The sequence below is a fragment of the Lutjanus erythropterus genome, chromosome 14, assembly GCF_056507025.1.
Source record: "Lutjanus erythropterus isolate fLutEry1 chromosome 14, fLutEry1.hap2, whole genome shotgun sequence".
Lineage (NCBI taxonomy): Eukaryota > Metazoa > Chordata > Actinopteri > Lutjaniformes > Lutjanidae > Lutjanus > Lutjanus erythropterus.
Window position 1 is genome coordinate 25,928,720 of NC_139330.1, and position 15,461 is coordinate 25,944,180.

The window sequence follows — 15,461 nt, forward strand, 5'->3', positions numbered from 1 at the left end:
GCTGATTATTGGACATAAAAATATAATGGCACTTGGCTTGTGGTGCTCAAAGCACCAAAAAAAGGAAAATATCATGGTTTAGTTACTCAAGATAATCCACATTAGAATCTAGAGGAACTACTTTCTTTATATTCTTTCATTGTCCATATCTGCTTATCCTTGAAGAACAGTGGGGGCGCTGGAGCCTATCCCAGCAGACACTGGGCGAGAGGCGGAGTACACTCTGGACAAGTCAGCAGTTCATCACAGGGCTGACACATAGACATGGGCAACCATTCACACTCACATTCACACCTACAGGCAGTTTTTATTCTAACAGTGACCAATTAACCTGTTAACTTTTTTCTAGTAGAAAGAAAATAGTTCCTACATGAAACTGCTTACAGTAAGGCCTGTGGATTATTTTCAGTAAGTGGTCATGATTTCTGGAAAGTGACACTGGCTTTGAATTTTTGAAATGTATCTTTTGATGCTTTGGGCACCGCAAGCCGAGAGCCGTTTTGTCCCATTACATCAGAAAGAAGGATGATGTCTCTTTGGCCAATATCTCCAAAACTCTGCAACTCACACCAAAACAATCGAGATGGATAAATAGCACTACAAACCAGGGTGACAGTAACAATAGCACAGGGTAGAAATATTGCTGCAAGTAAAAGTCATGCATTCTTAATTAAAAATACAGAAGTACTGACATCAAAATATACTTTGAGTAATAAAAGTAAGTGTTTTTATTGAAGATGGCAAATTTCTTACTTTACTGTACTTTAATGTTACAGCTTGATCACTGTTTGATTGCTGATTATTATTGCTGTATTATCAATTTGAATGTGCAAAATAAGTAGTAACTAAAGTTATAAAATGTAATTGAGTAATAAAGAACAATATCTGCCTCTGAAATGTAGTGGTATAGGAGTGGAAAGTAGCAAAACATGGAGTTAGGGAGCAATATGTCTCTCAAATGTTCTAATTAAAGTGGTTTGGATAATCTGACCAGTTTTTCTTCAAATACAATTTGACCTTCTAACTGCTTATTTCTTGCTCTGTCAGACATAAGTAGAAGTGTTTTTGCCATGTTCCCAGCTCTCAACAATTAGTCTTGTACAACGTTTTCATAACAGAAATGATGGCCCAAACTACAAAAATAAGACATAAATAAGTCGTATTAAAGGAGTTCACAAACGAATACTGCAGTGGAAGTAGCGAGTTAGAGCCATAGGTGGTCATTTAAATAGTTTGAATCCCTATTTAATGTACAATCTATGGCTGAACTGAGATGTTACTTGATAAGTATGTATTTCCTTTCAACAATAAATATTTTGTCAACAGGAAAATGCCACCCCCTTCTTATCCTCACCAGAAATTACACCATGATGACAACGATGGTGACGAGATTATAAATGGGGAAAATGATTGTGGTATTTCTGGCACAGGTCGAATCTATGTGTTGAATTTCAGAAGCTAAAATTCCTTCATTAGTGTCCTCATTAGAACAATGTTGGGAGCTCTGTCTTTTCCAGTTAAAGAGCAGCCGACCAGTAGAAATTAATTAAGCTGTCCTCATCCAAACATGCGGTAAAGAAAACAAAGGAGCAGATAAGGAGCTCTATGTAGGCGGAAGTGAGTTCATGAGTAATGTGTATCTGAAACAATTATCTCTATTACTGAATGGAATTCTGCCAAGGTAAACTCATGCCATGAAGCATATTACTGCAAACACACGCACAAATACTTTTTAAGTATTGTCACTTTTTAATTTCCTGCTTTGACTACTATCTGATGCTTTTGTGTGATGTCCCGTGCAGAGCGTTGCACATCTAATTAAATGCAATATTATGTTGCTGGGTACATTTATTCACCACACAGTTAATTTAGAGCCTCTCAGTGTCTTCAACTCGTGTTATTATTTCTCTCGTTTCTTTGATGAGATTATTAAGAGTCAGTGCTCCATTAGTACACGAAGAACACTTTCATTTCAACTTCTGGCAAAAAGAAATCACTGAATCAAACCCAATAGTGTCCCCAAGTGGAAAACCTAATAATTCAGAAGTTTTAAATTGCCATCTTGTCTAAAGAGCTAAAAGACATTTCATCAATAAAACTGTACTCAAAGGGAAACAGGCTTTCAATGAACAGCAGAACAAACCATTTACTCTAAAAAAACAAAAAACAGATGGCATACATTCTGTTAAAATGTCTAATAAAAGCTGACACTACTCTCTACTTCTAGCAATATCCACAATAAACATTAATGTGGGTTGTTTTTTTTAATTTGCAAGCAAGTTGTGTGGCAAAAACAGTCAAATCCTCATCACTCTTAGAAATAAAGGTTCTAACGAGAACCATAAAGGGTTCTTTAGCGTGTCCACACAGGGGAACCCTCTTTTGTTACTAGTAGAGCCTTTTGTAAAAGTTTAACTAGGATCCTTTTCAGAGAGTTCTACCTAGAACCCAGCTTCATGGGATATACCAGAACCATCCATGAAAGCTTTCACCCAAAACCCCTACAGGGGGATCTACAGAGAACACCTCTATGGTTCAATGGTTCCACCCAGAACCGTCTCTGGGGTTTGTATCCAGAACCTTTCTAAGGGTGCTAACAAAAACCCAGTCAGGGGGTTCTCCTGAGAACCTTTTTATATTCCAAGGCTTTTATCTAGAATCTTCTTAAGGTGTTCTACCAAGAACCCTTTTATATAACATACAACATAAAAGGGTTTTTGGTAGAGAACCCTTGATGAGCCCGTGATGAAAGAGATCTCAACAAGAACTCTTTCTTCCAAACAGGGTTCTTTAGATGAAAATGGTTCCTAATGGAAACTTTTGTCTTACAAAGAACGGTTGACAAACCTTTCTTCAAAAGAGGGTTCTTCAAAAGCAAATGGTTTTGGGAGAACCTCAGCCTTTCAGGTGGAATCCTAATTTATAAGAGCATACTACAGACAAAAGATTATTTTTTCAACCTAAAGAAACGCCCCCATTCAGACTACATAATTGCTTAAAATTGATCACAGCCCACAACTTCGAAACATCAATAGTAAGAAAACATGTTGGGAAATGTTAGGAACTATTTAATGGAGGTTTGGACTTGAGTCACATGACGTGGACACAAGTTGGATTTAATTGATTCAGTTCCCCTCATCTTCTGAGTTAACTTACATTAACGCTATTCATTCCCAGCAATCTGATACTTAATTCACCAGATCTGCTTTGTTTGAACCAATCTGACTGCGTCCAATCAAGCTGCATGAAGAACTTTTATTATTTTAGTGAGCTCAGGTGGAAAAGTGATACCAAGCTTTCAATTTTGTTTGACATTTGAGGCTTAGTTGTTAAAATGGCATTACATCTGGTGAAAACCAAATTATGACATGATTGGGACTCAAAATCTTACGTTTGACTCAGGACTTGCCTGTCTTGACTTGGGACTTGCAAAACAGTGATTTAGTCCCACCTCTGCCACTTAATGCTTTAACAAAACCAGGAAATGCACCTTATCTTAGGACAGGACTTCTGCCCATGCCACACAAACTATACATCTCTGCCTTTGTTTGCATGGTGGTTATAGGTCATTCTTTGTACACACCCAAGTTCTCATTTAACGTCCATGATAGCAAGAAATGTTTACCTTGAGATTTGAAGTACTTCTCCAAAGCCTCATGTCAATGGTACTGAATAAATTGTTTTCTTTTCTGTTCTAAGGTGGACATTGAGATGGATGGGAAGATGCTGAATTCTCATGGCGTTGACTTCCTGGATGGTCCGCTGGGTTTGGATATAGACGAGAAGGATCTGGACGAGGAGGAGACCCGGAGAGACATGGCCAAGATCCTGAAGGAGCTCAAACAGAAACACCCTGACAAGGAGGTGGGTAACAACGTCAAAGAGACCTCACACAGAGTGATAGAGTGATAGCAATAAAACATACTGTCAGAAAAACATACTGTCACTGTTGCTCCTGTCGGGGTTGTTTTTCTCGGAGTTGTGCTCTTGTATAGGAAATGAAATGACAAAAAGTAATAACAGCAGCATGTGACGCAGTTTTCATTTACCTCCATTATCACCGTGATTATGGTTATGAATGCAGCTCAAGGTCTCATCACAACCTCAGATTAATTTGATAATGGTACATGTAAATAAAATAAAATTGCAAAGGAAAATGATCTCCCATTTAATAAATATGTAAATAACAAAATAAACAGATGTTGTCTAACATTGACATTGGCAGTTCCTATTCAATCTGTCTGTTTGGTTGGCTGCCTGTCCTGGCATGATAAACATACAGACATCTGTCTTTATGTCATTGCTGCAATCATATGGTGCTTTCTTGTGTCTGTGTATACAGTACAGTGCAGTTAGAAGATATTACATCTGTGTACTTGGGCAGATTGTCAGGATGGTAGAGCTGTAATGTTTTAGAGGCCTTTAGAGTAAGTTCTTCAAAGCGAAATAGTTTGATTCTGTACCTGAGATGATATCATAAAGATAACCGTAAGACTTCTCTGGACATTGGAAACCGTCTCTCCTTTGGGCTTTTTGTTTACCTACCACTGTGTCTATTGGGCTGACCCCTGTATTTGAAAAAACAAGCAATATATATTGTAGCCATCAAGTATGGCGTGACAAGATTTGTTCTACTCAGTGCTCTTCTTATTATTTAGACAAGTTTAACACTAAAGGGCATAATTGAAGCTTAATACATCAATAGAAGTTACTGAAACAGCATCTCTTTTTTACATGCATGAGAGCCTCCTGAAATAGGTTTTTTACGCTTTTGCCCTCATCTCTACGTGGCCTAACAATGAGGCTGATTAACCTGTTGTCAAAAACAAGCAGAGTTTTCTTTTGCCTCACAGTCATACATTGACATCAACTGCTTTGAATGTATGTTGCACTGCAGGTAGTTTGTTGCAGAAGCTCCAAAACTGAACATCTTTTCTTCACTATATCCTCATTTTGTTTTTGATTCTGATGCCACCAGATAAAATATAGTCAACAGAAATATAATCATAATGCTTTAGTTTTTGCTTCCATTTTTCACGAGTTGAAGTAAAAAATCTCACTTATTCTACACACACAAAAGATCAATTTCTCTCAAATTTTGTTCACAAGTTTATTAAAACTGTTGATATTGAGCACTTCTCATTTTCCAAGATAATCCATCCACCTGACAGGTGTGGCATATAGAAAAGCTGATTAAAAAAAAAACATTATTGCACAGCGGTGACTTGTACTGGTCACAATAAAAGGCCGCTCTAAATTGTGCTGCTTTATCTTGGAAGAAGACATTTATTAGGCACTGAATTTGGCTGTTTCACAGGGCTAAAGATACCACATTATTTTCTAAGGAGGGCTGAGTCATGACCCGCCTAACCAACCCAACCAACAAAGGCAATGAGTACCAGCCAATCAGAGGCAGAGGAGGGCGGGTCATGAATTTGCCCTCCTGGAAAAAAAAAAAAACTTGGTATCTGTAGCCATTTGTGAAATAGCCGTAGTTCAGTGTCTACCAAATGTCTTTTTTCAAGATCAATTTACATATTTTAAAGTGTCCTTTTATTGTGACCAGTCATTTATATTTGTCAATGAGTGTGATAATGAAAATGACACGAAACTATGGGCATAATGATTCAAACTCTGTGTTCCTCAAAATAAAGCTTTGTTATAGGCAAATGTTCCATTAAATTAGAGAGGTGTTGACTTTCAGTAGAAAAAATAACCACTTCTTTATTAAGTCTGGTATTAGCTAATGTAATTATTAGCCAGCAAACAAAGCCAAGCTTTTTTCATTGTCTGCTAAGTGTTAATGCATTCACATCTCTGTGAAAATAAAAGATTGTGACCGTGTTTCATCTGTTTATTCAATGGTTACATGCTGTTTATGTAATATATCACAAGCAGAAATTTAGATCAGAAATTAAACACATAACTGCGCTCAGGATCTTTACCATCACCAGCTTCAGTTCAACTCAATTCTCAGACTAAAAAGTAATTCATAGAGGCAACCTTGGGACTGACCCAGTAATTCTGTGGATTTCTCAAGGATATCTAAGCAGGATGGAGGTTTACTGTCATTCAGGCTTGGACCTGGATCATTGACGGACTTCTCTGCTTGAAATTACCAAGCTGTCCATGTTTCATTTGGCACATGTACAGCTGTGTAAGACGTCGGTGTTCGTGAGACTTATCTGATGCATATTCCTCTGTGTAACCCAAATCGCAGATGCTGTTGATGGGAATTTCACTGTTTTTTGTCAACAGATTAGTGTGACTCACTGTAAAATCACTGTTTTTTTTGACTGTTTCTAATGTTGGATTCATGCACATGACACACCATTTAATCTTATTTATTGAGACAAGCAAGATAAAACTCTGCGATTCTGGCAGACAAGCTGTTGTTCAACAATGTTGTCTTATTTAAGCAGACAAGTTGACAAAGAAGATACTATTTCCCACAATAGAAGATACTACACCAGCTGTCAGGGGGTCTAGATTTTTGGTGGATTGAAGGTCGAGCAGCACTGTAGAACAACAGATCTGTATCTCCACAGATCGTGCTGGAAAAAAACATTTTTACTCTTTGTGTGCCTTCATGTTTTCTCTTACTAGGTAGAACAACTCATTGAGCTTGCCAACTACCAAGTCTTGAGCCAGCAGCAGAAGAGCCGCGCTTTCTACCGGTGCCAGGCCACCCGGCTGATGACAGGTGCTGGCAACATCCTGAAGAAACACGCAGCCGATCAGGCACGAAAGGCCGTCAGTATGCATGAGGTTCGCTCTGATGCTGGTGATAACGACCCCATCTCGAAGATCCTTTTTGAGCCCGGTTCTTACCAGTGTCTTGAGAACTGCGGCACAGTGGCGGTGAACGTGGTGCGACGTGGTGGCGATTTGGGCAAAACCATTTCCGTGGAGTACCGGACAGAAGACGGCACGGCCAACGCTGGCTCGGACTACGAGTTCACCGAAGGCGTGGTGGTCTTCAAGCCTGGCGAGACACTGAAGGAGATCCGCGTGGGCATCATCGACGACGACATCTTTGAAGAGGATGAAAACTTCCTGATTCACCTTTCCAACGTCAAGGTGCTGCAATCAGAAGGCGAGGAGCCTGAGGAAGGCGAGTCCGCTAATCATGTGGACTCAGTGGCGTGTCTCGGCATACCCTCCACAGCAACGGTTACCATCTTCGACGACGACCACGCTGGTATCTTTACGTTTGAGGAGCCTGTATGCCACGTGAGCGAGAGCGTTGGCACCATGGAGGTGAAGGTGCTGAGAACGTCGGGGGCTCGCGGCGTAGTCATGCTGCCGTACAAGACAGTGGAGGGAACGGCACGAGGCGGCGGAGAGGACTTCGAAGACATTCACGGCATCCTGGAATTTCAAAACGACGAAATCTTGTGAGTAACTTTACAATTAAATCATAATAACTGTGAAATTGATTTAAATGCAAATATTTATCAGCTTTGCTGTCATTTCTGCATGTTTCTTATTTTTCACGCTCTTTGTCAGTGTGATGTTGCAAATGTTACTGCGTATGATGTGAGAAAGTGATAGTGTGAGTGCGATGTGGTGGTCACGATGAGCGGCGAGGCGGATTGCTCATTGGGGACTCGACAAAATCAACAATTTCCCACTCCTTGATACTTTTTTACCTTGCATTTTCTACTTTGACTCATTCAATCTCTTCTTTTACCTTCATCAGTCTGGTCATTCTTCTTTGCTTTGGATTCTGCTGCTGTTTTAGTGTTTGGTGGGTTTTATTGATTCCTACACTCTGTATTGATGTACAGTCAGCACAGTAGGTTTAGATTGTGAATGGCATGAGCCAAGTAGTTGTGAAACTGTTTTTTTTTTGGACGGTTAACGGTTTGAATTTTAAGTAGGTGAAATATCAGGATATGGACATTGAATGAGAAGTGTTGAAGCTTCCTTAAGCAAGGCACTTATTGAAAAACCAGGGGGAGCTAGTTGCTGGAAATGGTACATGAATTAAATAAGCAGCAGGGAATAAAGGACATGCCAAGATGGGGCGTCTATCTAGTCGACTTAATTTGGATACACAAAGGCTTTTTAAGAAAATGTCAGTTGCCCTTTTAGGTGGCTTTATACTGTGTGAGAACATCCCAGAGCAACCATTCACGCAGCCAGCTAGAGGCATTTTTGTTGTCTTTCCTGTGTGAAAACAACTTGAAACTCCATTTCAGGGTCCCCGCTGTGAAATGCCGCAGCACCAGTTCAAAGCTCCGCTTAGCCAAGCGCAGAGGCCTTATTATCTGATGGTGACTCATGGCGAGGTCCGTGATTGCTATTTGACCACATTTCAGGAGGCCTTTTACCACAGTGGTGATTTCACTCACAGCCAGCTGCTGTACTCTTCATCCCGACCCGCTCACAGCGTGGGGAATTAGCTCGAGCTATCAGCCAAATGTTTGTACAACGCTCAGCACTTTGGCTCCAAACCAAACCTAATTTCAAAGTCCTCTTTTGTTCTTCAACTCTTTTATTGTGACGACTATTGCTGTGAATACATGCTTGTGTGTTTCTTGCCACACGTTTGCCTGTTTATTAGTCAACAGTGGCTGGTAATAGGATAAAGTGACTCAAATGTTGACTCAGTAGCTGACTCAGATGTTGAAAGTATTGATTGGAATTGATTCTAAATAATCAGGCAAATGGTAATAGAGCATAATATGATGCGTTCTTGTATGTTAAACTGCCTCAACTGTGTTACTGATAAATTGAAACTCACTGTTTTGTATCATGGTGTTGCACATTTATTGACCTCCATCATATGGATGCTGGTGTTTGGCTGTGTGTTGTTACCATGCAACAGCTGATTGTGTTGCTCATTTTACATAAACCTACAATGTTTTTAACCTGTTTTGACATGGACACACACATAAATCTCAATACACACGCTCACATATGACAATGTTCTAATACACTCTTAGAAATAAAGGCGCTAACTAGAACCAAAAACGATTCTTTGACTTGTTCTCATACTGGATCCATTTTGGGTTCCTGGTAGAGTATTTTCTAAATGTTCCACTTGGAAGCCTTTCAGAGAGTTCCATCTGTGAGAGATTTCACTCAGAACCCCACATGAGAGTTTCTAAAGAGAACCCTTCTGTGGTGTAATGGTTCCATCCAAAACTCAGAACCTTTCCACCTTTTAAGGGCACTAACCAAAAACCCACCCAGGGGGTTTGAGAGCCCTTCTATACTCCAAGGGTTTTATCTAGATCCAACTACGGGGTTCTAGCGAGAACCCTTTCATGTTATGGTACAAAGATACCTTGCTAAACCTAACAAAAGAGTTCTTCATGGATTTCAACAGTACATGAAGAACTGGTCCTTCCAAAAAGGGTTCTTTGGATGAAAAGGGTTTGTTCTTACAAAAAAAACCCTGACAAACCCTTTCTTCAAAATATTTCTGAGTAGAACCTCAGCCCTTAAGGAAGAACCCTTTTGGAACCCTTATTTCTCAGAGTGTAATGAGAGGTGACATTTCAGTTTTTCACAAAACACTCAACAGGTCTGTGTGCAAAATTATTGTTTTCTTTGAAAACGGTCAATAAGGTGGGCTCCTGGTCTCCCACTCTATTTCTCTCTCACAGGGTGGGCGTGTTCACGATGTCACCACAAATTACTGTTTGCAGCAAAGCCTCTCGTGGTGGCCTGCAGGCCTGTTGGGCTTGTAGCTTTAGTGAGAATACAATAAACTTCACAGCTTTCAGCAGCTGGCCCTTTTTCCTGTCCGGGCCATGTGCTAGTGTTTTAAAGTTGTCAGCAGGCTTTAAGAACTATTTGGACCGATTCATTTCCACAGAGTGTTGTCTAAATTAATATCCTTCAAAGGGACAGTTCACCCTAAAATACCCATGAGTGCTGTTTATCCATCTAGATTGCTCTGATATAAGTTGCTGAGTTTGGGAGATATTGGTTGTAGTCTTGAATACAATGGTATTAAATGGCACTGAACTTGTTGGGCTCAAAGCACCAAAACAAAATACATCACATGTTGTTGTGTTCTTTCTAGTAGAAAGAAAGTAGTTCCTGTACATTCTACTGCAGATTGAATGTAGCTCTGGTAGATTAAAATGAAATTTTGATTTTGGGTTGAACTGTCCCTTTAAAATTCAAGTCTCCACTAGAACTGACCCATTGACCTTCTAACACAAACTGTCCCACCATGGCTACTGAAGGACTTACTGTATTGACAGACTTATTTCATTATTCAACACTTGACGGGACCAGTTTATTGGACTTCTTTATATTGAATCTGCCACATTGGTTTGAGATGATCATAAATCTATATATAGGTCATGATGCCATTGTTATTTGGATTTCTTCAAGCTTAAAAAATTCTGTTTATTTGATTGCTCATTTACCTTTGCCTCTTTAATGCTTTTGCACCTCCAATGGTCCAAGGAGAGTTGATCAGTCCTCGCTCCATTTTTGTCTTTTAGTCGTAAGATCTTTGGGTGGGAGGTTTTCATTTACCTTGAAATGCTTGATCCAGGTTGGTCACTCTCTGCTGTGGGCCAGTAAAGCTAGAGATATTGGATGTGATATGGAGCAACAGAAATAAACAAGTCTTGACTTGGTTTGGATATACAGGGCAGATGAGATGTAGAGCTCTGTTTTTTGCTGGCAGGCGCCAGTTGTTAGTTGCAGTAGATAAATCGCCTTGGAAACCAAAAGTTTGCTCGCAGTGCTTGTTTGAAAATGTTCAGAATGTTTGTGAGGAAGAAGGGTTGTAATGTCACGAAACAAAGTGTGTTTTCATGATGAATGAATGGCAGAGATGCTGTGTTAGTAACAGTAGTCTAAAACTCTCTGCCTTTCTTCTGTTTTTGGTCAGATTTGAAGCAGATGTCTGCAGGGCTGGCTTTTTCAGCCTGTGGCAGACTACATAGTTTCCACAGCTTATGGCTCTTACAGCCAGGACTAAGTGGGTTTTAATAACACTTTGTCCAAATCAAATGATGGACTGTCCTTCCGGCTATCATGGTTACTGTGTGTGTGTATACTCATCTCTGCATGTGTGTGTGTTTCTTAGGGAAAAGACACAAAGGTGGAGCACTATGACTGTAAACTATCGAAGCTAACCAGTGCCTGAAGTGAAAAGCATTTTCACCATGCATAAATGGGGAGAGGCCATTTTGTAAGTTTGATTCCGACAACGTGGGCACACCGCCCCTTTAAATAATCTCTGGTGAATGTTTTATATAATCTTTAATATTTTAGTAGCTTAGTAGCCTAATGCATGAAATGAATGGAGCATGATGGTATTTTTAGTTGTTTTGGGCTACAAATCATGGATATTAGCTACTGCTACCACAGTGTCATGTCTCGATAACTTGATTTTCACAGAATGGACAGAAACTTGTAGGTCATTTTATTTTATTTATTTCCATGATTAAAAGACAAGACAAGTTTGTCCTCAAACTGTAGCTGACCAGCTTGTTAACTGCCAGCTAAAAATATTGATCACATTTATTGATCAAGATGCTCATTTTAGAATTTATGAAGTGCACATGCCTTCAGCAGAAGCTAACATTTAAACTGCCCTTTATAAGACATGTAAAAACTTCTAAATTCATGAGTGGGGAATTTACTGACGTATTCTGTGTTGTGGAACATGAAAATCTCTTAAGCTCGTGTTAACCACAGATCTTAATTCAGCCATCTAACCAAAAATCTGGCCAAAAAATCTCAGTGACTTTGAGTCAAGGGAACTGGAAGTGCTAATACACTAAATCACTTCCATGTTTTAGGACACAGCAGTACTCTGTGGTGTATTCACTCATCCCTACTAGCTAGATTATGCTTACTTGTTCAAGTGGGTGAAATTCGAGTATCCTAAATGTTGGCCTGACGTGTAATTTTATGTATATATTTGTGTATGTGTATCTTCTATGTTTAACATATTGGTTGTCCATCTTTAGAGGCAGACATTAGGTCCTCACATGTAGGACGGTGCTGGGTTGTGCTTTGTCTTCTGGGTAAAGTTTCACACCTTTAATGTGATGTTAAAAATAGCTGCTGTGAACATACAGTACCATGGTCGTGTTGTTGACTGAAGCTGCAAGCGCAGTAAACAAACATAGCCTATAACATTTAGGACAAATAAATGGTAAAGAATATTCACAAAACAAACCGCCGGATTGCCAAAGTATTTATAACTTAAACTAATTAGCCGCACTTGTCCCAAAATAGGATAGAAAATATGCATTCCCATAGAAATGCACAGTGTATGTCATCAATGAGCCGCAGAGGACCCTGAGTATGTCTCTACAGGGAAAAGCAGAGGACGTTTTTGCTGCAGAAAAAAGAAATTACAAAATAGCTGATCTAAATAGGACTGCCTCCAGGCTAATTCTACCCTGATTCTGTTTCTCAGACAGAGAGAAAGATGGAGGGAGGGTACAGCTCTAGATAAACGAGAGTGAATGGAGGCAGTGATGGGAGGAGGGACAGCAGAGAGTGAAGGAATGAACAGGGATGGGAGGAGAGAAAAGTTTTAGACCTCTTTAAGTTTGGGACTTTTCCTTCTTCACTGTCCCTATCATTTCCCCATTTTACTTCTCTTTCTCTGCGTCCATAAGAAGCCCTGTGCAATTTGTCTTCGGAGTAGTCTGTGAGGACTCGCCTGGCGTGTTCTGTGAAAGATAGAAAGGTGTACGAAAGAGAGATGGAGAGGGTGAGAGAAGTAGGGAGAGCACACAGACAGACAACTGCACAGCACTCAGCTGTGTCAAATTATGGCTGTTTCTGTCTTCAGTGCAGTATGTTGCCGAAAATACCTGCTCAGTCCTACTTGTGTGTGTGTGTGTGTGTGTGTGTGTGTGTGTGTGTGTGTGTGTGTGTATACTGTGTCGTCTACCTTGTGGTGTACTGCACCAATAGATTTCAAATTGCAACCACTTCAACTATGACTACACTGCCATTTAGTGTTATTAGTACTAGTAGAATTACTGCTTCCTCAACTCTCCTCCTACCTCTACAGTACTTTTGCTGCAAAACTGACAAAAAATCATCAGTTATTTAGTTGATTATTTAAAGAGGAAATGGTGATTTTCTTCTATATGTCATGATTTCTCATTTGTCCACTTGTATGCCTTCCTGAAATATCCAAAGCAAAAAGCACACCCTGACTACTATAACTTTATTTTTCTTTCCCCACACTGAAGCAAAATACATGATAATAAATTTTAAAATCAAGTATGTAAGTAAAAGTAATGATTCAGGTCAGGTAAACTTTTGCAATGGCCAAATTTATGTTTGTCTGGGGTTCGTCTTCCCTCTTAAAATCCTATCAAATAAAGGCACCAAAAGTCAAACAATACAATACTATACTACCACTATATGATAATAATAATAATAATAATAATAATGATAATAAAATTCCTCTGTGTTACATCAACCCTTTTGAATTTGACATCCAGTATTTTTCGGATCAAGAATCTGATAAATTAAGTCTATTGTAATAATAACAAGGATCGTTAGATTAATCGGAAAAGTAAAGTGCAGCCCTAAACTTTACCCAGAGCCGTGTAGAGAAAGTGTTAGCGTTAACCCCCTCTCTCGGTGTTTTTTCCAAACAAGGCATCAGCTAAATTGAGTTTTAATGGTAACCATAAGCAGTCAGTGACGAATGTGTTTGGATGAGCAGTTCTTGAGAAAGCTGCAGGCAGCAACATCAGAGACCAAGAACTCTGCCAGTTCCAAACAGGCATGTTTGGAACTGGCACCGCACTCTTAGACTGAATAACTTGTTAAGATGAACACTTTCTGCACTATAGTTCTACTGCGAACACTAGTATGATCATACCTGTCCTATGATGAGCAGTTTTATCCAGAGCACCTTCCAGCACCCTAAGTGGCTCTATTTTTATTATAGATGCTCCTGATGGAATTGCCAGACCACTTAATACAAAATAGGTCACAATTCAACTTTTTTTCCGTAGCTGTTGCACTGAAACTGTATTCTTAAACCAAGAAGAGGACGACCAGGTGAAATATGCTCAGTGTCATGTTGGTTTGTGAAATGTACAATGAGCTCACGCTGGATGGCTCATTAGTTATCAATGAAGCAGTGTTTCCGGGGCAACAAGCCCTTGTTTCACACATACAGACATATTAAGGTCAAACGAGTTCAGAAAACAGAGCAGGCAGGGGGATGCGCGCAGACGGATGCAAATTCATATACATGTACATGTGCATACTGACCTCACACAGGTACTCGCACACATATATTGTACATACACTGGTTGTGCAAACTGGAATGCGCTTGTTTTGCTAAAGCTTGATTTTGTACTCACTCACATTCTGACCCCTTTAGGTAATAAATACATGGATCATGCAAACACACATACACACACAGACACAGAGCCAATTATGCAATTTCCATAAACAGGCAGCCAGTGGAGAAACATGGTACAGTCAAGAATCAAATTAGGCTCCCTCCTACACACACACATACACAGACACACACACACACACTTACACAGTGCAGACTGGGACTTCACACTCCAATAACCAGCACAGATTGGCCTTTGAGATGCAGGCTTGAGAGCTATATGAATATAGGTTGTGTGTACGTGCAATCATACAAATTTCTGTACATGAGCGTGCATGTGTGTGCTTTTTAAAAATATCGGAATTGTGCAGATAGAGGTACTCCAAAATTACATTTTGTTCAGGGTTCATTTTGAATCAGGCTTCACTCTTTAAGATTCCCAGTAGAGCTCATGGTTGACTTGGCTGAGTTGTTGGGAAAAATATTCAAACTCCGCTTTCAGTAAGTCAGCTAGATCAATTTATGACTAGTAGTCATGCTGCTCAAAACGTGTCATTTCTCTGTCTCATGTCTTGTTTGTCAGAGACACAGATTATGCTAATGTGTTACAGAATGTGTGAGTTTGAGTTTCTTAAGATGTTTTTCTTTTCTTTCAGGCAATCCCTCATGTTAACCTCAATTTAAGTGTTAAGAACAAGGAGAATATTTTCAGAATATTGTGCAATATTAGTTTAATTAATTAGAATTTCTTCTTACCTTCAGGTGTGCATAAACTAGAGCTTTTAAAATACAAAAATGTGAGATAATCCGTCATCTTATCGGTATCATCAGTGAAAGAAATCCATATTGTACATCCCTAAATAGTGTTTGTAGTTGTTTCTAATGACCACATTCAAAAGTGGAGTGAAAAGCTGGTCGTCACAGAAGGGGGGGAGATGCGATTACGTTTTCAACATGAGAATAACAGTGTATATTTTATACAGTCTCTCCTGGAAAGCATTCATAGTGCTGCACTGCATTGTTTACATGAAAAAAGACAGTAATAGAAGTGTGAAGAAAGAAAACGGAGATGCTTGAGAGAGAAATTCAAACCCTGCTTACTTTCTCACCTACGCACGTCTGACCAGTAACGACACGAAGTCGCTGCGATTGTCTG

The 15,461-nt window shown here is 39.6% G+C and overlaps 1 protein-coding gene across 1 annotated transcript in view; it reads left to right on the forward strand.

The window, feature by feature from the left end:
- slc8a1b (solute carrier family 8 member 1b) overlaps positions 1–15,461 on the forward strand; it is a 181,767-nt gene that overhangs the window by 19,763 nt on the left and 146,543 nt on the right. Inside the window, exons 3-4 of the mRNA XM_084735365.1 lie at positions 3,700–3,864; positions 6,607–7,397. Coding sequence (XP_084591491.1) covers positions 3,700–3,864; positions 6,607–7,397 — 956 coding nt within the window. The remainder of the gene's footprint in view (positions 1–3,699; positions 3,865–6,606; positions 7,398–15,461) is intronic.